This window comes from Chelonoidis abingdonii, chromosome 2 (genome assembly GCF_003597395.2).
Source record: "Chelonoidis abingdonii isolate Lonesome George chromosome 2, CheloAbing_2.0, whole genome shotgun sequence".
Classification (NCBI taxonomy): Eukaryota; Metazoa; Chordata; order Testudines; family Testudinidae; genus Chelonoidis; species Chelonoidis abingdonii.
This window is the reverse complement of record NC_133770.1, coordinates 43,239,359-43,266,481: the sequence shown is the minus strand read 5'-3', so window position 1 is coordinate 43,266,481 and position 27,123 is coordinate 43,239,359. Positions and strand designations below refer to the sequence as shown.

At 40.2% G+C, this 27,123-nt stretch overlaps 1 protein-coding gene across 1 annotated transcript in view; it reads left to right on the top strand.

The window, feature by feature from the left end:
- STAM (signal transducing adaptor molecule) overlaps window positions 1-27,123 on the top strand; it is an 84,592-nt gene that overhangs the window by 9,190 nt on the left and 48,279 nt on the right. Inside the window, exon 2 of the mRNA XM_032782891.2 lies at window positions 22,688-22,772. Within this exon, the coding sequence (XP_032638782.1) occupies window positions 22,688-22,772 (85 nt within the window). The remainder of the gene's footprint in view (window positions 1-22,687; window positions 22,773-27,123) is intronic.

The following is a 27,123-nucleotide window of genomic DNA, read 5'->3' as shown; positions in this document are numbered from 1 at the left end:
TCAACATATGTGTATATGGTAGGTATAATCAGGGAAAGTTTAGAAATTGCCAAGGGGCAAACAGGTCAATGGAATATACACCAACAACATGAGATACACCAATGACCTAGTTTGCAAAACTTTGAGTAGGGAAGAACTTCAGAAAATGCTTATTGCTGTGAATAATGCCAGCAAGAAATGTGAAAAGACAATCGATGTTAGGAAGATAAGAAGTATGACAATAAGTAAACACAGCAGTGTACAAGATAGGTACCATCTAGATTTCGTAGTCAGGTGGTGAAACAACAGTATAATTCTTCCTATTTAGGGATTTTAAATAACCGACAAAAGATACGTGAAGAAATCAAGAGAAGGATATAACTTGCAGAAAATACATTCAGCACTTTCAAAGGCTTCTGTGAAGTTGGAAGAAGGATGTTCAAATTAACTGGATAACCAAAAGTATGAATGATGAGGTGATGAGAAGGATGAATTTAAAAAAGAGCACAATTACTTGAGATCCTAAGTAAGAGAATAACATCTTTCTGTGGACACATTGCTCACCAGTCACAGTGTGTCTCGATTCTGCCACTCATACTATCAGGCATGTTCACAGGCAAAGCAGGAAGAGGAAGAAGAACCACTACATCGGACATATCACCAGATGGATTGGTATCCACAGGAGAGTGGAAATTTTACACCTCTGTTGAAACTGCAAAAGATGATGTGGTTGACAACCTCCATATCCGAGATGTCATTTGAAGGTATATTGGGAGGGATGGAATGCATGGGGCATGGATGAGGGAGCTGGAGAGTAGAGTCCAGTAAGTAGTAGTGTATTATGATTACCGGTATATGCAGGAATAGGAACGTGCTCTCAACTTGATTCTTCTGTCTGTTGAAATTTTAAAATTATAGCTTTTTTTCGTTTCCTTCTTGTTCAAAAGAAGTGCTGGATTGGCCCTCTATTTTTCTGCCTGTACTAGTCCAGTGTTTGAATCTTGCCCCTTAATTTGTGCTGCTTATACTCAGTGTTCCCTCTAATTTTTCCCACCCGTGTGTGAAATACATTTTGTTATGTGCACCAAGCTGCGGATGTGTGCCACCAGTAGAAACAAAAAACCTAGATATAGTATATATTTTTAAAAAGTTACAAATAGGGATAATTACTCCAGCGAGGGCAAGTTAGGCATTTTAGAACTCACTACTCAAAGAATTACATTTAAAGGTAAGAGAGAAGTAAAAATTATGAAATGCATAGACCAGTAAAAAACTAAAATAAAACACTTTGAAAGAATAAAATTGCATAGAATATGTGTGCATTGCAGGAAGTACCAAGAAATAACAACAGCAGCATGTTTATGTGTGAGACGTTGACACTGTGTGTGCTGGCTGCTGGGGAAGTTTCTGAGAGACGCCCGTCAGCTGTCTCTTCAAGGCACTCACTGTAAGCTCCTCCTCCTCCTGCACCATGTCCCCGTTCCTCCGCTCTGTGGAGATGGAGTACATGGGCAGGAGGGAGGGAAAGAGACTGTGTGTGTGTGTGTGTGTGTGTGTGTGCGCGCGCGCACGCGAGAGAGGGAGAGACAGAGAATGTGTGCGCTGGCTGCTGGGGAAGTTTCTGAGAGATTGTGTGCTGTCTCTTTAAGGCACTCACTCACCGGAAGGCTCGTTCAGACCTCAGAGCTGCTGTGAGTCCTGAGCTCTGTCCCCTCTACCCTGCTCTGTGGAGATGAGGTACAGGGGCTGGGGAAGAGGGACACCCTGACATCAGCACCCTCCTCCCCCTGCCACGCTCTGCACAGTCAGCAGGAGGGTCCTGGGAGTAGCTGCAGGAGCAACATGGCTGCAAAGCAGCGGGGGGTCCAGGGGAGGCACCTGAATACACGCTGCTGGCTGGATGTGCATGGCACAGCACTTTAATCTCTCCTGGGCGGCCACCCAACCACACAGCTTACAGGAAACACAGCTATATGTTCAGTCCAAGTCCCCATTCTCATGTCCAGGAATAAGTTGCCACTGATTTTTTTCTCTTACTGGAGCTCACGCACGTAAGAGTTTCTGTCACTGCATTCTGACTGCTGGTCTCTTGTCGGTTTCGGAATGTCCTTAGTGCTGCAGTGATTAATACAGGGAGAGAGAAGAAATGATAGTTAATCACAATGACATTCCTAGAGTTCAATTTTGAATTCCAGTGCTTTCTTGGACTGGAGTTGGTAAAGACGTCTCATTAGAACTAGCACACAATATGGTGAATGGGTGTGCTAGATTATTGTGAAAATGAGGTAAAAAAGGGTAAAGGGATCTGTTGATGGTCAGTGTAACTAGGTTAAATAAGGTTGTTTATTGAGACAAACAGGACCCTTGAAATCATTTAGTTATGGAACGAAGAAACTTTATTCAAAAGGTAGGAGAGAGGCTTATATTAGAGTATTTCATGTGGATACCACCAAAGGTAAACTGCATGAGTCTGTGGAGGTTGTTGGAAATATGTAGTGACCTATACTTTGATACTACAACTTACTGAAAGGTGTTTGGACATTATTATGATAGTGCCCAGTGGCCATCTGAGAATGGGACTCCATTGTGGTAGGCACTGTACAAATACAGTGTAATACAGTCCTTGTCCCAAAATGCTTATAGTTAATAGACAAGATAAAGGGAAAGGAGCGTACCATATAAGTATGGTGATGGTTTTCAAACACTTGGTTCCAAAATGTTGTCCGATCTTGTCTTGGTAGCCAATAACTTGATGATGATTTCATAACAATGGCAGTACAGGGGATATGAGTAGCAGTGAAGAGGTGACATTGCTGTGACAGATAATGATTTGTAATCACAGAAGAAGACAAACAACTTGAATTTAAAAATGACTTTGGATATTTTCTCTTTTCTCCCCTACTTCCCACCCAAGACTTCAAAATTGAGATTTATATTTACAATATCAGAGGCCTTTTTTGTGTCAAGATATCACAGTGGTTTATAGCAATGAGATATTCCCGGGTTGTCTGAGTGTCAACTGCTGTTAAACTGAGACTAATTTAGATTAATCTAATGACAGAACTTGAATTGTCTTGGCTGTAAATGTTATGACTTTTTTGAAACATGGTGGAATAAGTGAAGACATTGTTTTAAGTGAGTTTAGTGCAAATCATGCCTTCTACACACAGAACTGATGCAGCATTAGCAGCTGCCCTCCAAGCTTCTTTATGTTGCCAGTGTCTCTAAATTGCATTGGAGATAACACCCCCAGAGTTATAGAGGTAATTCAGTCATTGGTGCTGTGTTGACTGAGATACCATCCTTATTTTAAGATGACCAGTATCAGAGAGTCTACTCTGAACAGCCCCAGTGTGGTGTTGGCCTGTAGTTTCTACTCATCAGAACAATTTAACTGAAGATGATTCTGTATTCCATTGCCAATCCCTTGCTGTAAATATTTTTCAGGTTGATTAGTGCTAGGAAAAAGAACTAGTGTGACTTTTATTCTTAACAACAGGTCTTCTAGAAATATTGGAGTCAAATCTGCAAGTAAGTTTGTTCTGTGCTATATTTTGTTTAGCACTTGGCCAATCTGAAACTGTTTGTGCTTCATAAATTAAAATTAGTTGTGACCTCGCAACTTTGTAGTTACCTCTTTGACTTACTAATAAATGTCATTGCTGGATTCTGGAATGAGCTGATGAGAAAAATAAGTACTAATTATGTAACATGCTGAAGAATTTGTAGTGGTCTCAAGCTATTGGGTGTAAGGGCTGGTGGATGTTTCACTTAATAAAACAACTGGCAGAGCAAATACGTTGCCATAAAGTTTATAAGCCCAAACACCCAGTTTATATTTTTGTATTATCAAATATGTTAATCTCGTGTTATTCCAAAGTGTATATATTTCAAAAGTGTGTGTGTGTGTGTGTGTATGTGTATATACATATATAATGACAGCTATTTTTATATGTATAATGAAAGCTCTCTATATAAAAATAGCTTTCATTTTATATGTATATATATAAAAGCTTCCATAAGAACTAATTTTTCTCTTGTGTATACAGAGAGAGTGAGATAGCACTATCTATTCAGAAAAATAATAGCATCGGCAAATGATGGACATCATCTTCTCTGCATTAATCTCATCAAATGCGATCTGCTCTGAGTCCTCTCTCTCCAAAGTGCTCTGTTCAGTGCCATATCCTCTCTACCGCCACGTGCTAACACATATTCCTGTATAATATCCCACTGCTGCTTCTGGGTTGGACTCTGCCTTTTTCCTTCCATCTTGATGTGTTGTACTTTTACCCACATGGTTGTCAGGTCTGCACTTTATCTGTCCAAACCATCTGAGCCTACATACACTAATTTTTTTCATTTATGGGTATTACTTGGCACATGTCTCAACATACATGTTCCTCGTGGTCTTTCTTGCTTACTCATCCATCTTAGCGTTTGCATGTCTATGGAACAGATCACTTGTTCATGTTTGAATGTTGGGCAACAAGGAACAGTGTCCTACATTAAAACTGGATAGGCCACCATTACATAGACTTTCTCTTTTTTAATCTTACTGATATTTTCCTGTCACATACCTCTCACTTAATTCTCTTCATCTGAGCCAGGCATTTATAATCTAAACTCATATTTTATCCTCCAGTTTTCCAAGATTCTGGAACCCAGATACTTAAAACTTTTCATTTTTATTATTGTTTGCCCATGTAGTTTGAAAGATCATTCTTCAGTGTTCACATTATTGATCTTACATACCAAATGCTCTGTTTTTCCTCTGCTTATTTTGAACCCATGTCTCTCCAAGACATCTCTCCATTTATCAAGATCCTTTTCTAGACTGTCTTTCTCCTACTGCATATAATGATATCACCTGCAAACAACATGCACCAAGATGCCGCCTTCTGTATATTCCTTGTGGAGGTAACCAGGATGAGGATAAATTAGAAAGACCTCATTGCTGATCTTGGATGCACTCTTTTACTGATAGTTCATTTGTTTCACCGCTAGATGTTCTGACTGTTGACATTGTACCTACGTAGTTGGCTTGAACAAGCCACACAAAGTTCTGGTACCAGTTTTTCCCTCATCCACCACCAGATGACTGCCCTTGGAACTGGATCAAAGATCTTATCCAGATGAATCAGCACCAAGTGAATGTTTTTTCCGTTTCTCTCTAATCTTTCCACTAGCTGCCTCAGTGCAAAACCAGCATCTATTGTTGACCTTCCTAGCATGACTCCATATTGTTTTGCGGTAATATGTACTTCACTTCTTAATGTCTTATCAATGACTCTGTTCCCCAGCTCCATTGTATAAATCACCAGTTTTATACCTCTATAATTTGTACAGTTTCCAGCACCACCTTTTCTCTTACATATTGCCATAAAGATACTTTTCTTCCATGTGTTTGGTATCTTTTTCCCATCTCATGGTTGAAGAGGGATGTCGGCAGATGGATGCCTTCTTTTCCAAAGTTTCTCCATGTATCAGTAGGGATTCCTTCTGGGCCTAGGTCCTTTATTATTTTTCATTTCTTTTACAGCATTTGCTACTTCCATCTGGTGTAATAGGCTCTACTACACAAACGTTAATTTTGAAGTCATAGATTCCAAGTCCAGAAGGTGGTATTGTGTTAATTATTATACAGTCTGACCTCCTGTATAACACAGGCCATTAGAAGTTCCCTCAAATACTTTCTAGGGCATATTTTTTAGAAAAAAAAATCTGTTTTGATTTAAAAATGGCCAGTGACGGTGGATCCACCACAACATTTGGTCAATTGTTCTAATGGTTAATTATTTTCACTGTTAAAATGTATACCTTATTTCCCATCTGAATTTATCTCATTTCAGCTTCCCGCCAAAGGATTATGTTTATACCTTTCTCTTCTAGACTGACGAACCCATTATTAAATATTTGTTCCCCATCTAAAGATACTTATAGACTGTAATCAAGTCACCAGTTCTCTTTAAGATGAATAGATTGAGCTCTTTGAGTTTATTGCTGTAAGACATGTTTTCTAATCCTTCAGTCATTCTTGTGGCTCTTCTCTGAGCCCTCTCCAGTTTATCAACAGCTTTCTTGAATTGTGAACACCAGAACTCAACACAGTATTCCAGTGGTGGTTGCACCGGTGCCAGACAGAGAGGTAAAATAACCTCTCTGCTCCTAATGAATTCCCCTGTTTATGCATCCCAGGGTTGTATTAGCTCTTTTAGCCACAGTGTCACGCTGGGAGCTCATGTTCAGCTGATTATCCACCACGGCCCCCAAACCTCTTTGAAAGTTTCTGCTTTCCGCGATGGAGTCCCCCATTCTGTAAACATAACTTATGTTCTTTGCTTCTAGATGTATACATTGAATTTAAGCCATATTAAAACTCGTATTGTTTGTGTGTGAAGTTTACCAAGCAATCCAGATTGTTCTCAATCTGTGACCAGTCCTCTTCATTATTTACGAATCCCCAGATTTTTCTGTCATCTGCAGCCTTTATGACTGATGATATTGTTTTCTTTCAAGTCATTATCAGTGTTAAATAGCATAGGACAAGAATAGATCCACGCGGGACCCCACTGGAAATATATGAGCTTGTTGACTTTTGCATTTGGAGACCTAACAGTTAGCTTGTTCTTAATCCATCTAATGTGTGTCATGTTAATTTCACATTTTTCTAGTTTTTTAATCAAAATGTTGTGTGGTACCAAGTCAAATGCCTTACAGAAGTATAAGTATATTACTATGGTGGGATTCCCAGGGGGTAGCCTGGAACTGGGATACTGCTGTGTCCCATTAACTCTCCAGCCTGGGCTGTCTCTCACAATGCTTTGCTAGTGACAAGCAGTAAACCCCTCCAGGCTCTGTTGTCACTCAGCACAACAGCATGTGGGACTCACACTCAGCTAGATTGCATGAATGCACCCAAAGCCACTTATGAATCACACAGAGAAAGACATTAGCCAATTCCTCTGAGCCCCCTAACCTTAGACCCCAGAGCTGTGACCAGTGTAAGTGTATTACCCGGTCCGCCCCTCCCTCAATGTGGAGAGGACATGCACTAGCCTTTGTAAACTGAGCTGAGATTTTTCAAGCACTTCAAACAAAATACACTGTTTTAGAAAAAGTATAAAACAGATGTATTAACTACAGAAAGATAGATTTTTAATTGATTGTAAGTGGTAGGCATAAAAGGACAATAATAGTTACCAAAGAAAATAAAAGATAAACACACCATCTAAATCTTAAACTTTATTATATTAGACAGTATTTAGATCAAGCAGTCTTTCTTAATAGACAGGCCTCTCCCTTAAGCCTGAAGCAGTCTCCTCAGTTGAAGTCAATCTTCTCAGCATTCTTGTTGCTTCCAATGTAGGCGGGGGAGGAGAAAGGCAAGAGCATGATGCTATGGTACCCTATTTTATGTCCTCATTCTATGTGCTTAGAAGACACTTGCCTGGACATGTCCTGGTGGGCTTTACTGAATCATTAGCTTGAGTAATCCCCCGGCATGGTCTTGTGTAACTGAGTCATTGAGTTGAGCATTCTCCATTGTGTGGTACTTTTGCAATTGTCATTGAATTGTAACTCCCTTGATTACAAGTCCCCTGCTGATTAATGGTTGTTTAACATCCTCCTAGGAGTGGTTCATCACCTAGTAGTAGAGACTTTCAAACTTATAACATATTTCAATAACAAACATATTGCAAAATCTCATAACTTTGTGCACACTAATGTTGTATATATTTGGATAGAACAACAGGTTTCAACAGATTCATGACCTTTCATAAGATATCTTAGATATCATGCTTTGTATGAAATATCACAGCCATATATGAATGATAAATGTAGGGGTTATAGAGTGCTATTTTGAGGTACGGTATGTCACAATTACATTAACAGTATTACCTTTACGAACCAAACTTTTAATCTCATCAAAAAAGGTATCAAATTATTTTGACAGGATTTATTTTCCATAAATTTGTATTGAGTTGCATTGCTGTCTTGGATTTTCTTAATTTAAAAGCTGTTCAGAATATTTTTCCATTGATCTATCATGCAACTATGATCAGTCAACCCCATACCAGTTTAGTCTTTGGTGGACCTCACTTCCTTTTTATCTTTGGTGAAACCACAGGAGAGAGTACCAATCTGTACATTTTCCCTCCATCCTTTGCTCCAAGTCTTCCATAAAGTTCCTCAAAGATCTTTGCTTTTGCTTTGGCAACTAAATTCCTGGCCATTTTCTTTACATCCTTGTGTTCCTCCAGGTCTCATTTGCTCCTACTCCTTTGCCAGTGTTTAAACTTCTTTCTCTTATCTTTTATCACTTGTTTTTCTTTGCTCCACCCATCAAGTTTATTTTCTGAAGAAAAGGCTTTTCCTTTTTGATTTGTCCATAACTTGTTTAGCACTCTCCAATATATTTGTGACCATAAAATCCCCAAATTTATCTGCTCCTCCTGCATGTGGCGCTGACCTCAGCTTCTCTTTAGCCAACTTCCTAACATGTCCATTTAAATTGGCACCATTAATATTTTCTGAAGATATTTCCCAGGAACTTGTCTTCTCATCCTCACCACAGCCAGACTGGGAAATATGTGCTGATCTATATTTCGTCAGCCACATGCAAATGACAACTGGCTCCTCATGAGCCAGTTGTTGATTCTACTTACTCTCATCGTTCTTTCCTTTATTTTACTATCAAGAGCTCTGCCTATTCTGTTTCTTGAGTTGGAGGCCTCACAGTACCTTTAATTAGTTTGCATCTTTCTCCAGTGTCTTTGGTCTTCTCTGCTTTCCATTTTGTTTCATGGATGCATGCTATCTGTACTTTTCATCCTTTTTAGCGTCTCTGCCAGCTCCATTTTAAGGCAGTTAGTGTGCCAGCATTTCTGAAGTCTGTTCTTTTATTTAAATGGCATGGAGATAGGTGGGATGGAAGGAATCAAATTTTGCCACACACGAAAAAAAGAAAAAATGCAATTGTTTTGTGAAGAGATGTTTATTGAAGATTCTGAGTATTAAAAACAATAGCAAACAAGAGGCAACCGTTCACTCCCATTTTTATTAGACGTGTTTACTTCTAATTTCTCTCCCTATTTATCTGTTTTCCTCACCCCCCCCCCCCATGTGTTTGTACGGAGTCTTCCTCCATGGTATTTGAATGCTGTACAACAATTAAACAGTGTCTTATCTCCTTAGTAACAGGCTACACTCAGTGCCCTTCCACTTGCCCCATTTTTTGGATTTTCAGCTTGGATGCTGATGTGTTTATGTGACTGTGTTAACACTAATAACAGTTCACTTCACAATGGCCATGTGGGGAGTGAACTGCATGCTTATGGTATCCAGACAGGATCAGTGGTAGGTGGGGAAAAGAGCAGCACATCTGAATTTGAATAAATGGGACAGGTGCCTGAATGGAAAAAGAAAAATCTCGTAAAAATCAAATTAAGTATCTGTTACCTCAAGGGGAGTAAGGCAACGCTTCAAAAGGAAATACTTGAGAAATGAGAGGGGAAAGATAGAAAAGGAAAGCCCCTTTTCTCAGAAGTGCAGACTCTGCTCCCTTTCTTGTCTATCACCAGTGGATTTAGCTTCCCAAATAAAATATCCCTCCCTCCCTGTATAATGTAATAAAAATGAAGAGAAGACAACGTAATGTGGTGCAAACAAAGCTGAGTGTATTAAGGGTAATGGTACAGAAACTGGGATAAGTGGCGGGGGAGAGGAAAAGTGCTATTATTAATACAAACAGTGATACAGTGACTGGCTTTAGGAGCTTGAAGCTCAGGCCTGTAAAACCTCACTTGGTATTCAGAAAACAATAAAGGAAACCTCCAGCACAGAAACCTTTCCTATGGTTAAGTGCAATGGACACAGCGTACAGGTGCAAAGCCCAGGACCTTCCACTCTCTGGCTAATTGGAAGCCTTTGGGGAGGAACACTGGGGAGTCCAGACGCCAGCTGAATATTGTCGCTGTCGGGGAGACCCTCTAGGATGATGAACACCAGGAAAGCAGGATTCTCTTCTCTACAGACAAGATAAGATGGATTTGATTTGTTGTAGTGCGGATGGCGATGACAGCCTCTCCTTCCTCAGCCTCACTGTGGGATAGATGTTATTCTTCTCCTTGGCTCTGGAGCACTGGGAAGATCCGACCTGTGTACATGCTGCCGCTGGAATGCACAGCAGTGCCCAGGCGCTGAGCAAGTCCTTATAAAGCTTTTGTGGTGGGAAAAGTTCTGAGGAGATAGAATGTTGGGGCTGGCTTTGGCGGGAAAAACTGGTTCTGACCAGTCTGAGCCAAGGACTCGTAGTGTTCTCAGTGGTAAACAAGTCCGCTCTTAAAGATGGAGTCAATAGTTCATATACTCCATCTTGGATTTTATTTAAAGCCAGTACTTTACTTAACATTACCTTATAAAAGTATTATTAAACAACCGATTAAACACACCAAACAGATTTATTTATACCTAACATATCATAACTTAATTATGGCATCACTAAATAATTTGTTACCTTACCATCTTTGATATATAGTTACTACACTGTTGACAACTGATTAATCACCTCTTATAATTACTAGAATATAATTGTTGTTGGTCTGCATTTTTGTGTCATGTCTGTTCAGATCCGCTCACTGACATATCACTAGTATGTATTTTTTCTCTCATAAATGCTCTTGATCAATTTACTCATTCCGGAATATGCTATGTATCTATAAAGACTGGCTTTTTAATACTGTGGTATGAACTTAATTATCCAAAATAAAATTATTGATCCCATTATCTGGTAATTACATTGAAGATTTTCTAGATTATCAGAAACCTGTCTCCGATGACATTTGGTTAGTCAGGTTTGTACTCTGTGTCTTAAAAGTATTGTAACAGGTGTTTATTTGCCTTTATGTGCATGTTGAGCTTGGAGGCATCTGGTAATTATTAAATCATACTTCTGAGTGAGGTGTTTTGGTGCTGCACATTTGAGTGGTTTTGGTTTTACATGTTTTGGGATTTATTTTTCATATATGTTGGCCCTCATAAAGTTTGAAAACACTTGTCCAGTGTATAGGACATTGGTGCCTCTACTTTTTTCAGGATGTAATTGTATGCGTAAGATCCTAGATGGAGGTTTTTTTGATCTTGGGTATGTTTAGCAGTGTGTTTGGGGAAGCTAGTGGTGATGTAAAGAGTAGGTTTAAATTGTCTATCCCTTTGCTTTTCTGAAATTTTCCATGGTTTGCTTAGTCTTAATATTGAGGATTATGGAGTATATAGTGTGTGTGTGTGTGTGTATGTATGTATGTATGTATGTATGTATAATTGCTTTTCAGAAGGATAAAAATACTAAATAAATATCCTGAAAAGTTAGCAGTCCAAAGACTCAATGATTTCTTTAACTGTGTGCGGATTTTTTTCATTAATAAGCTTAAGGGTGCCGAGTAGTATAGGAAAATGACTTTAAGGAGATGAGGAAGAATGTTTGGCACATGTTAATTAAGAGACTTCTAAAGAAGCAACAAAGTTGGGAATGGTAAAATCAGTACAAGAAGGAGAGAAGTTTGGGAAGACCATAGGGCTCCGGCTGGGAGTGCAGACTCTGGGGTGCAGCTGGGTATGAGAGGTTTGAGGTGCAGGAGGTTGCTCCGGGGTGGGATCTAAGGGTTTGGAGGGCAATCAGGGCTGGGGCAGGTGGTTGGTGCGTGGTGCGGGTCAGGGGTGCAGGATCTGGGTGGCCCTTACTTAAGCGGCTCCTGGAAACTGCGGCTCATCCCCTGTCTTGCTCCCACGTGGGGGCGGGGTCACACTGCTCTGCATGCTGCCCTGTTTGCAGGCATTGCCCCCTCAGCTCCCATTGGCTGCAGTTCCCGGCCAATGGGAGCTGCAGAGCTGGTGCTTGGGGTGGGAGCAGCGTGTGAATCCCCCTGCCTGCCCCTGCTTCTGGGAGCCACGCGGAGCTGTTGCATGCGTGGAGCGGAGCAAGGCAAGCCCACGACTCTGCTCCCCAGCTGGAGCACTGGAATGGGGAAAGCTTCCAGTGCCGCTCGCTGGCGGAAGCTTGAGGGCCAGATTGAAAGATCCGATGGGCCGGATGTGGCCCGTGGGCCGTAGTTTGCCCACCCTTGTAATAACTGGTTGAATTAAGTGATGGTGGCATGTTTATGGTACAGTCTTTATAATCCTTTGAATTAGTTCCAAATGTAAGAGAGAGACTGGCAGGCCAGGATTCATTTATATCAGTTATCTAGTGTTAGAATGCCACGTTATATTTGTAACATTGGCATCCAGATTACCGTGCATTTGTGTTTTTGATTAATCTTTGTCTTAAGTTTATAAAGGCATTTTTATAACTGTGCATTAGGTATTGAAAGAGATGGTATGTTTTTATTATTTTTGTTGTTGTTGTTGGCAGGAATAATGGAAGTCTGCAGGAAATGTCTGGAGTGAGTTTGACTTGTATATTCCTGACATGAATCAAATCTTTTCTCTGAGGACATAGAATAGATTACTTTTCCTAAAAGCATATACAAAGGAAGATGGTCAACTTGAAATCTCAGTGATAAAAATTAGATACTAAACTTGTCCTTATGTGTTCCTGCAAGTTCCTTCTGTTACATTTCTCTCCCCTTTTGCTAAAATAAACAAGATTAAAAAAATGGAGAAATATTTTCTCTAACTTTCCAACTGTAATAATTTTGGGCAATGTCTGTAATAGGAGCAGGTTTCCCCTCGCCCCGCACCCCCTGAAGGCTGATTTTTAGGTAACTAGTGTAGTTTAATGGTCTGCTAGCATTTCTTAGTTCTGGAACTTTAAAAGATTTTGGATATCAGTATGGCACTGGCAGCCACAAATTATTAATTTTTTCCATAATTTTGTTGAATGTGTACTTTATAAGTTTGTCAGCAGGCCTGCAAGACATGTACAATAAGTTTCTGTAAGGCTATCTGAGACAACACAGACCTTGGGTCCGTTCTCCTTATTTGATCTGAAGGGCACAAAGATGATCAGCTGCCATCCAGGATTTTTCTATATTCTCTTCGGTTCCCATTTGATTCTTGCCTCATGGAGTAGTGCAGCATGCAAAAAAGTGACTTCCACATCCACATCTCACACTATTTTGTTTCTCCTTAGAATATGCTATTTGAGAGCATAAAACAGCCCAAGAAGGCTAAATTAAAAGAGGTAGTGACAGGGTGGATTTGATTTAAATCATGATCTAAATCACTAGTCAGGAAGACTCAATTTAATCATGGATTTCTACATAAAAGTGCATTCTTGTTGGTTGTTATAACCTTAATACATATTCTTCACAACTCAGAGATGTATGTAGGCTTCATTTTTAGAAGGTACACACTATACATTTTTAAGTGATTTATTCTGAAAACTTTTCAGATTAGTTTTACAGCTATATCAGAAGATGAATAACTGTTTGGTTATTTCATTTACCAAAGGGAATTGAAGTAGATATTTATGAAGTCATTGGGAGGTGAACTATCTCTGATTCAACAGGTTAATCATTAATATTGAGAGGATTTTTTTGCCATGCTGTATTAGGAGGAGAACATCATCAGATAGACATTTACATTGTTTTATTTAACTAAAACAATGTTATGTATTCTGGATTTTTTCTTCAACTGCAAACATATAATATTTTAACAAAACAAGCTTAGAATTTTTGAATTGAGTTAAACATTCAAGTTTTTTAAAATCAAGTTTGTTTTTGTTAAAATTGTTTTTAAGGAAAATAGTTAAATGAAATATTTAAAAAAAACCCACAAATATTAAATTGACTGTCAGCCAGGTCAACATGAGAAACTTAAAATATTGGCTTCTGCAGCTAACTCGGTCGTCTTCACCTTCATTTTCCTTTTCGTTCATAATCTGGAAAAGAAAAACAAGCTTTCCTATTTTTTCAGATCCCAAACAATTTTTCAATTTGGAATGAATTAGTCCAAAGGAAGAAAATATTCTTTCTACACCGGCAGAAGAAGCTACTACTGTTAAAAGTGAGATTATCACTTCAGCAGTCTCTGAATCCAAGTGCTTAAATGACTTCCGCCAGTTCACTGGTGTGACTTTCTTTAAAACATCATCAGCAAACATATATTTCTTGAATGGTTCACCCTTAGCTCTGAAGTTTATTGTAGTTGATATTATAGAGGGATGATTGCTGGATGTCCATGTCATAGCCAACTCCTTTTCTTCAGCAGTTAAGGTTTGACCCTGGTACCGGGTATTGAGAATATTTGCAAGAAAATGAGCTGGAGAGCGGGCTTGTCCCATTCTTTTTTTAATGCTTATAATTTAACTCTGTCATTGCATATTTCATTTTTTAAAATCTCACTCAGTTCCTTCCACATTTCAACAGCATCAGCAATAAAATAGCTGTTTCCCTGCATTTTGTTCAAGGCTACAGAAGTAGACTTCAGGGTACTCAGCATGTGTTCAACATTTCTCTTAAGCCCAATGTTGAGAACTTTGGCTGTGATAATGCCATCTATTTTTTCACGATTTTGTTCACAAACTGGCATCAGATTAAGCCAGTTCTTGATATAGTGCTCAAAACAGTCCACTACTGAGTTCCATCACACGTCTTGTGGGAGAGTTAGCTTGGTTCCCCCTGCTTTTTTCGGAGCAGCTGCTGCAAAGTGGTTATTACAGACGTATTTTGAAATTTTAACAACATTAGCCTTCATTTCTGGACCACTGAAGTCTTTGGCTAGGAGGTGCATCAAATGAGCACTGCAACTGTATGCTATTAGCTTGGGACTCTTCTAAATTTCTTCTAATCTTGGATACATTTGCAGCATTGTCTGTGACGGCGCTGCGTACTAGGCATTTGAATTTTTTTTTCAGTTTGATATAACTTTTACTGCTACTTCTGTAAGTATTCTGCTCTGTGTGCATTTCCTGTTGTATCAGTTGTTTCTGTAAGGAAAACAGTCCCTTCTTCTGTTGTCATACAAGCACATACAACAAGATCATTGTGGACATTGCTCTTCCTCCCATCAAGACTCAGGTTAACAATTTTACCATCTAGACTTTATCCTGCAGTTTGCCTGTGACATCTGCTCCATTGGGTCGACTGTATCCTGGTCTTAATGACTGAACCATGTTAATGAAGCATGGGTTCTCAATCATATGGAAAGGAGAGTTTGTTGCATAAACAAACTGGGCAATTTTTTTCATCAAGTACCTCTTTTTGTAATCTGTTGGTTCTTATCACAAACTTATGTATGGTTGTTCCTGGATGATGGAGGTGTTTTTTGTTTTGGTTTGTTTGTTTTTGCTACAGGTGATATACTATTGCTATGTGACATACATGATGTGACCGAAACAGTCTCACTGGCAGATAACTCTGAAACTATAGAAAATGATGGTAATCTTGAAGGTGGATAGTTTTCAGAATCCTGTATGTTGAGGATTAATTCTCCTAAACAAAATAAGTCAATGAAGTTATTTAATTCTTACTACCATACTGCTCATTTAGGATTACATATTGCAGTCACTAACACTCAGTGCTACTTTAAAGGTGAAATTGTAAAAGGAAGATCTGCCTATTTCAGCTATTTTTTTTCATCACAACTGTGTCTAAAATTATAGTACCATAGAGTAACAACTGTATTTTTTGCTCAGACATGAGAATTCAAGAATAGTCCAGAAGGAAGACAGGCAGTTCTTAAGAAGGAAGTATGAAATAAAAAAGTTTACCAAACTGAAGATCCTGCATGTTCATACACGTTCCTTTCATCATCTTTGACTTCAACCCAGTTTTCTCCTGAGAAGGAACACTTCTCATGATGTTGGGTTTTATTTGGGCAACTAGACCTTGCATTTCTTTGTTGCACTGTTTGCATTTTGCACACATGCCTGTCTTACCCAGAGGTAGAGGAACTTCATTAAAATATTCCCAAAACTGGTCTCTTTTATGGCCTGCTGTCATTATTGGTTTTCCCTTCTAGTGAGAGAATGGTATTGTAGATCTCAAATCAATGAAGGCCTCAAGACTTCTGGAATATGCTGCTCAAACAGTTTCACTTTTGCTTCTACTGCCTGTCCCTCCCTTCTCACATTTATCGCCAGACTTCTTCTCCTTGTCCAGATCTATTCCACCTCCAACAATCTTCTATTCATTGAACTTTTTTAAACTTTTCATTTTAGAGAGAGGTAAGGGATTGACTCTATGTACACAAATGTGCAGAGGGACAATAGGGTTGAGGTCTGTTATTTCTCACCTCTATTATTTTTTTATTTATTTAAAAACATTTTTGCTATTAACAAGCATGTTATCTCTGGAGACACAAATCCACAGTTTGAGAACTGCAAAACTAGGCATCTCTGATGGTATGTTGTAGACTGAGCACTGAGTCCCATTGGGTAGATAGAAAGATTAACCTAAATAATGTATACAGAAGCCTGTGGAACCCCATAAGATTGGGTTCCTAATCCATGAACTATTGGAACTCATTTACAAAACTTTTCTTAAACATTACATGAATATATTGTCTCATACTATGGAATTAGAATGTATAATCCCTATTCTAGGATGAGAGATCTTTGAGCTATAATGCATCTTAATTAAAACTTTCTGTAGATAGCCTTTTTCCTCAAAGCATGTTATCAAAAAAATCCGATCTAAATAAAAAAAATCAAATTTTTTTTTTAAACTCACTGATCTTTATCCACCCTGGGTGGTGAGGGGAGCCTCAGTTTTATTTTTTGCAGTAGAGCTTTATTCTACTGTGTTAGGGTAGCAAAAGTTTCTGAGAGAAACAACTATTAGAGTGAGACAATAACTGTCCTGTTCAGCTTGTGTGCAGGACAGAGAAACTGACTTGCAGGAATTTAGGCCCACAGCTTTGGGCTCAAAGATGGATATTCCTCGTGACTTCTGGGAGACAGGATGTTTCCCTGACACGGTCTTCTCTGTAGCCACTGAATTGCTAGTATGGATTTAATAAGTCTTTCCCAGAAAAACTTAGCTGCCTGGAGAACTTTGCTTCCCTTCAGAAAATTATCTAGAAAGCTACCCTGAGGCCTGGGATTATTTGTTGAGGCAGCTATTAAATTAAAAGCCCAGAAATAAAGTTGGATGAGGCAGGGCCAGGAACGGGGGAGCCAAGAAACCCCCTCCTGGTCTACTCTTCTGTTCACAGAATCGTGGAAACTGTGCCTTCCCTGACAGCAAGCTAGGTTTTTTTAGTGCCACCCAGTGGTGACATAGGGTACGTCTACACTATGGATTATTCCGATTTTACATAAACCGGTTTTATAAAACAGATTGTATAAAGTCGAGTGCACGCGGCCACACTGAGCACATTAATTCGGCGGTGTGCGCCCATGGGCTGAGACTAGTGTCGATTTCCGGAGCGTTGCACTGTGGGTAGCTGTTCTGTAGCTATCCCATAGTTCCCGCAGTCTCCTCCACCCCTAAGAATTCAGGGCTGAGAGCCCCAGTGGCTGATAGGGCAAAAATCATTGTCGAGGGTGGTTCTTGGTAAATGTCATCAGTCATTCCTTCCTCTGGGAAAGCAACGGCAGACAATCATTTCACTCCCTTTTTCCCTGGATTTCCCTGGTAGACGCCATAGCACGGCAACCATGGAGCCCGTTCAGCTTTTTTTTTTTTTTTTTTTTTTTTGTTTTTTACGGTCACCGTATTGTACTGATGCGGCGGCGGACAGAGGCGATAACTCCGCGCACACAGCAGCATCATTGCTTTTGCACTCCGATAGCCAGAGACGGTTATCAGTGCGTCGTACCTGTTGCTTGCCGGGTAATTGGCAATGAGATGACGGTTTCTGTACCTTCTGTAACGTTGCGCTATCATGCGGTTGCCCCTGGCCCCCCCCCTGAGATCGCCGGGTGCCAAAAGCAAAACTGGGATGACTTCCCAAGTCAATTCCTCTTTAATGGTTTCTAAAAATAGTCAGTCCTGCCAGAATATGGGTCAAGTGTACTAGAGACACCAGTGGTATCAGAGAGCATAGCTGCTCCGTGTCAGATCCTGCAGAAATTGATGAGCACATGCCTTCATCGGGGGGTGCCCTGCAACAACCCCACCCATTGTCTCCCTCCTCCAACCTTCCTGCTACCATCGGCAGTGTCCCCCCCATTTGTGTCATGAAGTATAAAGAATGCAGAATAAGAAAACACTGAGTTTTTTAGTGACATAAAATAGGGGGAGGCAGCCTCCCGGTGCTTGACAGTTCCAGGCAGGACAGAATCTTTTCTTTAACACAGGAAGGGGGGGCTGATGGAAGCTCAGGCCCCCAGTTGCTATGATGAAAGAGGTTACCAGCCGTTCTGTACATCTACTGGTGATATGACGGAAAGTATTCCTATTTTTACCCAGAGGCGCCTCCAGCCAGCCTCACCTGAAGCCACAGAGCACTCACATCGACAGTTGAATAACAAGATGGTTACCAGTCCTCACGCAGCCGTCTGCCACGCGGCAGGGGAGAGAAGTGGATACCAGCGCTCACTGCTGCAGCACGCGTCTACCAGCAGCATTCAGTGACATAGGTGACTATTGAAAGAAGTGCAAGAAACAATTTCTTTCCCTTTCTTTCATGTGGGGCAGGGGAGTAAATTGACGACGCTATCCCTGAAGCACGCCAGACAAAGTGTTTGACCCTACTGGCATTGGAGCTCAGTCAAGAATGCATACTTTTCGGAGACTGCTGTGGACTGTGGGATAGCTGGAGTCCTCAGTACCCCCCGCTCCCCTCCATGAACATCCATTTGAGTCTCTGGCTTCCCGTTACGCTTGTCGAGCAGCACTGTGTAGCCTGGAGATTTTTTTTTTCAAATCTTTGGCATTTCATGTTCGTAACGAGCTTGATAGAACAGTTTTTTCCCCATACAGCGATCAGATCCGGTATCTCCCGTACGGGTCCATGGTGGAGCTCTTTTTGGATTTGGGACTGCATTGCACCCGTGCTGATCAGAGCTCCATGCTGGGCAACAGGAAATGAAAATCAAAATTTCGCAGGGCTTTCTGTTTACCTGGCCACTGCATCCGGAGTTGCAAGATTGCTGTCCAGAGTGGTCACAGTAGTGCACTGTGAGATCCGCCCGGAGGCCAATACCATCGATTTGCGGCCACACTAACCCTAATCCCATATGGTAATACTGGGATTTTAGCGCTACTCCTCTCGTTCAGGGAGGAGTACAGAAACTGATTTAAAGAGCCCTTTATATCGATGTAAAGGCCCTCGTAGTGTGGATGGGTACAAGGCGTTAAATCGTTAATGCTGCTAAAATCATTTAATGTGTAGCGCTAGACAAGCATAAACTCCCTCAGGATTCGAATGGATTTCCTCATTCAGAATTAGAGGGGAAACTCAGTTTCCATGTTTTTTCCCTTTTATGGTGTTTTATTCACCTGCCGCCCATCCTAGAACATGACCAGCTTTGGGGGAGATGTTGATTTGTTGCCCCTGTTGTCTAGCAGCTGAATCTGCTTCCTGATTGCTCGCTCTTTGTTGTTCTCTCTGCAGCAGGGGATAGTTTGTTGGTGGTGCCAAATCAAGAGAGATGGCATAAATTGGAGGAAAGAGAAGGCTGAGCTCTTTGGCTCTACCTGGCTATCATGGGATTAGCAAGACTTCTTGGTGGAAAGAGGCCACTAAAGAATCAGCAAGACAGAGCTGAGTTGGGGAGCTAAAAGTTGGAGTGACTTTTCTCTTTTTAACCATCCTTGAACCCGTTGAGGTTCCATTGTAAGTCTAATAGTTGGGGGTGTCAACCTACAGGTTGTGAAACTGCTCAAAACTATTATTTGCAAACAAGCATCAGGCACGGCAAGACAGCAGCATATTAGAATCATAGGACTGGAAGGGACCTTGAGAGGTCATCTAGTCCAGTCCCTTGCACTCATAAATTCATAGACTCATAGACTTTAAGGTCAGAAGGGACCATATTAGATCATCTAGTCGGACCTCCTGCACAATACAGGCCACAGAATCTCACCCGCCCACTCCTGTAAGAAACCCCTAACTATGTCTGAGTTACTGAAGTCCTCAATTGTGATTTGAAGACCTCAAGGTAGAGAGTCCTCCAGCAAGTGACCTGTGCCCCATGCTGCAGAGGAAGCAAAAACCTCTAGGCCTCTGCCAATCTGCCCTGGAGGAAAATTCCTTCTGACTCCAATATGGCAATCAGTTAAACCTGAACATGTGGGCAAGACTCACCAGCCAACACCCAGGAAAGAGTTCTCCGTAGTAACTCAGATCCCACCGCCATCTAACATCCCATCACAGACCACTGGGCATGCTTACCTGCTGATAATCAAAGATCAGTTCCGAATTAATTGCCAAAATTAGGCTTACCCATCATACATCCCTCCATAACTTATCAGCTTTATCTTAAACAGATATGTCTTTTGCCCCCATTATCCCTTTGGAAGGCAGTTCCAGAATTTCACTCCTCTGATGGTTAGAAACCTTCATCTAATTTCAAGTCTAAACTTCCTAGTGTCATTTATTCCATTTGTTCTTGTGTCCTGTCATAAAACAGATAACTAAGGGTTAAGTCTCTTTCACCTGGAAAGGATTAACAAACAACACCTGACCGAGAGGACCAATCAGGGAAACAAGATACTTTCAGATCTAGGTGGAGGAAGTTTGGGTGTGGGTCCTTTGTTCTTGGTCTGTTCTCTCTCTGGGCTGTGAGAGTGACCAACGAATCTCCAGGCTCTCTAATCTCTGTTTCCAATTTTGTAAGTTACAAAGGTAGAAGACAATATAGCTTTTACATTGTTTTCTGTGTTTGCAAATGTGTAGTTGTCTGGAAATATTTTAAATTGTATTTTTTCGGATAAGGCTGTTATCACATTTCTATAAGCTGAAAGACCTGTAATATTATCATCTTAATTTACAGAGATTATTTTTACTTTTTGTCTTTTTAAAACTTCCTTTTTAAAGACCTATTTTGATTTTTTACTCCTTGTTAATGCTAAAGGTATTGAGTCTGTATTCCCCAAGGACTTGGTGGAGGGAAAGGTGAATTCCTCTTGGTTAGATCATGAGCTTGATCTATATTGCCTCTGGGTGAGGGGAGAAGGGGAGAGAGAAACCTGATCTCTCTGTGTTGTGTTTCAGGAGTTGAGCACGGTAATCTCCTGGTGTACCCAGGCAGGAAGATCTGGGAGGGAGGTAAAGAGAGGGGAGGGAATGGTTTATTTCCCTTTGTGTGAGACTCAAGGATTTGGGTCTTGGGGTCCCCAGGGAAGGTTTGGGGAGACCAGAGTTTATCAGGTACTCCAGAATCCTGATTGGTGCAGCCTATCAGTTCAAGTTGATAATTAAGCTTAGAGGATTTCATGCTGGTACCCATAATTTTGACGCTAAGGGTCAAATTTGGGATTATACTAGACGTGTCCACATTGATACTAAGTTTAAAATATTTCCTCTCCTCTCTAGTATTTATACCTCTGATATTTAAGAGGGCAATCATATCTCCCTCAGTCTTCTTTTTGGTAGGCTAACAAGCCAAGCTCTTGAGTCTCCTTTCAAAGATAGGTTTTCCAATTCCTCGGATCATCCTAGTAGCCCTTCTCTGTACCTGTTTCCAGTTTGAATTCATCCTTCTTAAACATGGGAGACCAGAACTGCACACAGTATTCCAGATGAGGTTTCACCAGTGCCTTGTATAAAGGTACTAACACCTCCTTATCTTTGCTGGAAATACCTCGCCTGATGCATCCTAAAACCACATTAGCTCTTTTAACGGCCATATTATATTGGCGGCTCATAGTCATCCTGTGATCAACCAATACTCCTGTCAGACTAAGTATTATCTAGACCAGTGGTTCTCAAAGTTGGTCCGCTGCTTGTTCAGGGAAAGCCCCTAGCAGGCTGGACCGGTTTGTTTCCCTGTTGTGTCTGCAGGTTTGGCTGATTGTGGGTTCCACTGGCCGTGGTTCACCGCTCCAGGCCAATGAGGGCTCGGGGAAGGGCAGCCAGCACATCCCTTGGCCTGCGCCACTTCCCACAGCCCCCAATGGCCTGGAGTGGCGGACCGCGGCCAGTGGGACCCATGGTTGGCCGAACCTGTGGACACAACAGGGAAACAAACTGGCTTGGCCCACCAGGGGCTTTCCCTGAGCAAGCAGTGGATCAGCTTTGAGAACCACTGATCTAGACCATTCCTGACAGCTCTTTGTCTAACTTTGTCTTACTGAATATGTTGTGGGTGGAATTGCTGAGGCACAAGGGTGTATTGATGTGGCAAAACAGTATACTAATGTCCTGGGAAGTGGTAGCCTTTGGAATTCATTTGCAGACCCATAACTGAGCGTGCACAGAATTTTCTTGAAAGCTGATATATTTCTTGGAATATAAAAATAATTCTGAAATACAAACAGAAAAAGTGAAATGCTCATTTGCTTATTAATTCAAATATTAGGGCACCAAGTGAATGTTTGGATATTTTAATGTTTTATGCAACGGTAAAAAATACATGTGTGTAAAATGCAAATTTGTAAGAACTACTTCAATAAATTAATTAAAAGCAAGGTGACATAAAACATTGGCATTTAACAGAAATCTTACAGCATTAAATCTTGGCAGGTCTGTTAAATTTTCACATACGTGTGTGTGTGTGTGTGTGTCTGTGTGTATATCTATATATATCTATATATCTGTATGAACAAGTAGTTTATTCTGGTCTATTTACTCTCTTTTTTTTTTTTTTTTAAACCAGAGAAAGCAACCAGTGAGATGAATACTGCAGAGGACTGGGGCCTCATTTTAGATATCTGTGATAAAGTTGGACAGTCGCGCACAGGGTAAGTGTTATGAACTGTGAGGTTTTTTGCATTTAAACTATGAATCTTTCATTTATATCCTTTTAGATCACTGTTCATTATACTGATGGTGAGGGGGAGAGATGATGACAATTTTGAGTTCAGACATTGACTTGTCCTCAGTAGTTTAATTAACTTGGTTTAGAATGTACTTGCTGTAGAAGCAAAGGAGGGATATTTATTTTCACACGCTATTTAAAAATCTGGTCCTTTGATTTTAGGATTTGCATTTGTGCGTACAGCTGTTACTTTGAGTGTGAGAGAACAGGAGATTTGATCTCTGTTCTAAACACTGTCATTACAAACCCAGTATGATAGTATATATCATTTTAAGTGTGATAAATGGTCATCTTGAATAGGGGATTAATAATTAAATTATACACGTGTTAACATAGGCTGTTCAGTCTACTTTCCCAATACACAGTAGCTGAAATTCATCTCAGATATGTTTTATTGAGGGATCTACTCTCAAGATGAAAAGCCAGATCCTAATCTGAGTTGGTTTTTGTGAAGAGAAATCATGCCTCACCAATCTACTAGAATTCATTGAGGAGGTCAACAGGCATGTGGCCAAGGATGATTCAGTGGATATCGTGTACTTAGATTTTCAGAAAGCCTTTGACAAGGTCTCTCACCAAAGGCTCTTAACCAAAGTAAGCTGTCATGGGATAAGAGGGAAGATCCTCACGTGGATTTGTAACTGGTTAAAATATAGGAAACAAAGGGTAGGAATAAATAGTTTTCAGAATGGAGGGAGGTAAATAGCAGTGTCGTCCAGGGGTCTGTATTATGACCAGTCCTATTTAACATATTCATAAATGATCTGGAAAAGGGAGTAAACAGTGAGGTGGCAAAATTTGCAGATGATACAAAACTACTTAAGATAGTTAAGTCCCAGGCAGACTGCGAAGAGCTACAAAAGGATCTCACAAAACTGAGTGACTGGGCAACATAATGGCAGATGAAATTCGGTATTGATAAATGCAAAGTAATGCACATTTGAGAACAAAATCCCAACTATACGTATAAAATGATGGGGTCTAAATTAGCTGTTACCACTCAAGAATGAGATCTTGGAGTCATTGTGGATAGTTCTCTGAAAACAACCACTCAATTTACAGAGGCAGTCAAAAGAGCAAACATAATGTTGGGAATCATAAGGAAGGGGATAGATAATAAGACAGAAAATATCATATTGCCTCCTATATAAATCCATGGTATGCCCACATCTTGAATACTGCGTGCAGGTGTGGTTGCCTTATCTCAAAAAAGATATATTGGAATTGGAAAAGGTTCAAAAAAGGGTAACAAAAATAATTAAAGGTATGGAACAGCTTCCGCATGAGGAGATATTAATAAGTCTGGGACTTTTCAGCTTGGAAAAGAGATGACTAAGCTGGCGCTATCATAGAGGTCTATAAAATCATGACTGGTGTGGAAAAAGTAAATAAGGAAGTTATTTACTCCTCATAAAACACAAACTAGGGGTCACCAAATGAAATGAATAGGAAGCAGGTTTAAAACAAACAAAAGGAAGTATTTTTTTCACACAATGCACAGCCAACCTGTGGAACTCTTTGCCAGAGGATGTTGTGAAGGCCAAGACTCAGGGTGGATTTGATTTAAATCAGTTTGATTCAAATCACTAGTCAGGAAGACTCGATTTAATCATGGTTTTCTACATAAAAATGCATTCTTGTTGGTTGGTGTAACCTTAATACATATTCTTCACAACTCAGAGATAGATGTAGGCTTCATTTTTTAGAAGGTACACACTACACATTTTTAAAGTGATTTTATTTTGAAATCTTTTCAGATTAGTTTTACAGCTATATCAGAAAATGAGTAATTGTTTGGTTATTTCATTTACCAAAGGGGATTGAAGCAGATATTTATGAAGTCATTGGGAGGTGAACTATCTCCAATTCAACACGTTAATCATTAATATTTGGAGGATTTTTTTGCCATGCTGTATTTGGAGGAGAACATCATCAGACAGATATTTAAATTGTTTTATTTAACTAAAGCAACAACACTTAGTATTCTGGATATTTTTCTTCAACAGCAAACATATATTTTAACAAAACAAGCGTATGTCCCTTGCTTCTCACATTTATCTCCATGCTTCTTGTCCAGATCTATTCCACCCCCCACAATCTTCTATTCATTGAACTTTTTTGAAACTTTGCACTTTTAGAGAGAGGTAAGGGATTGACTCTGTGTACACAAATTTTCAGAGGGACAATAGAGTTGAGGTCTATTATTTCTCAGCTAGTCTATATTATTCATTTATTTAAAACATAGTTGATGATAAAAAGCATGTTACCTCTGGAGACACAAATGCACAGTTTGAGAATGGAAAAATTAAGCATCTCTGATGGTATCTTCCAGACTGAGCACTGAGTCTCATTGGGTTGGTAGAAAGATTAACCTAAATAATCTATAAAGAAGCCTGTGGAACCCCGAAAGATTGGGTCCCTAATCCATGAACTATTCGCACTCATTTACAAAACTTTTCTTAAACATTACATGAAATATTGTCTCATACTATAGAATTAGAATTTATAATCCCTATTCCATGATGAAAAATCTTTGAGCTATATAATGTATCGTAATTAAAACTATCTTTTAGATAGGTTTTTTCCTCAAAAAGCATGTTATCAAAAAAACGATGTAAATAAAAAAAAAATCCTTTTTAAATCAGTTAAAAAAAATCATTGATTTTTATCCACCCTGCCAAGACTATAGCAAAGTTCAAAAAAGAACTAGATAAATTCATGGAGGAAAGGTCTATCAATGGCTATTAGCCAGGATAGGCAGGAATGGTGTCTCTATCCTCTGTTTGTCAGGAGCTGGGAATGAGCGACAGGGGATGGATCACTTGATGATTACCTCTTCTGTTCACTCCCTTTGGGGCACCTGGCATTGGCCACTGTTGGAAGACGGGATACTGGCTAGATGGACCTTTGCTCTGATCCAGTATGGCCTCCCTTATGTTCTTATGATATGAGATTCACATAACTGAATATTCTGGAGTAGTAGTAGTTAATGTGATGGGGCGTGGAGTTGCGTGCTATGAAAAATGGAATGTGGTGACATAGCAATGTTATTTGAGAAGCTGGAAATGCATGGTCTGAATGTATCTTTTTATAAGCCCACTGAGCTGACCATTCAGTTAGAATCTAGACTCAAGCAGAGGGGTGTGCTCCAACTGTCTCATAACAGTGGAAGGGACTGTATGGGAAGAATAGGGACTGCCCTGTAAGCCTCTAGGAGACAAGGTATTGAGTCCCAGAAAGCACAGAGCCTCCCCAGCAAGGAATTTATCCCAAGGTGCTGGCCATCACATACAACAAGCCTGCCTCACTGAACAGTTGTTGGAGTTTAGAGGTAATCTGTGTAGAAACACTTCAGAATGGAGTGACAAATTGAGATTCCTCATGCTGTCTTGTACAGTTCTGTTATAGATTATGGTCGGTAAGCAAGTATTAACTTTTATATATTTATTTCTATATGTAAAACTGTATTCCTTCTAAAATAAGTGTAGTGCTGCTGCTCTTGGTTCACAACTACTGTTAATTTGGAGAGTTAAATGGTATCACTTCTTTTCCCATAACTTGTGACATGAATAGTGTCACTATAAGGAATTATCTGGGAAGGTTTAGCCTAACAATTCACCATCAACAGAAAATGTTATCTAGCAAAAAAGGATCAGGGAGACAACCCTTAGTCCTGAGTAATTACACAGCCAAAGTTAGTGGTATGCTGGCAATATAATCTTAAATTTCTCTCAGGAGAACCTTGAATTCTTCTTCGAGAGATGTTCCTGTGGGTGCTCCACTTTAGGTGTCGGTGCGCCCCTGCGCCTTTGATCGGAGATTTTTACAGCAGTACTCCTACCGGCCACACATGCTTAGAACCTGTCACTCACTCTGAGTATGTCACTAGAGAGCATGCGCGGCGGGTACCTCAGTTCTCTCTACCGCCCTGGCTTGAGACGGAGCTCAACAGACTCCTTAATATTCTTCTCTCATCTTAAATACTGTCGTTAGCCAGTTTTTCTCCGGTTGCTTAGCTCTTAGTTAGTGTACCTATTTTCTTCTACTAGTTTAAAAAAATAAAATAAATTCTCCTTCTGTCAGCTGCTTCAATATCCTGGCACAGGCTTTAAGCATGCTCCTCTTGTAAGGACTCTATCCTCTTTCTGATGGGCTCTCTAGAGTGTGTAAAAGCTTGGGGACACTCATATTCCCCAAAATGCCTCACTGCACTAAGTTAAGCTCTAGAGCAGAACAGGGAGTTAAAGTTAAAACTTCTTCTGCTCAAAAACCTG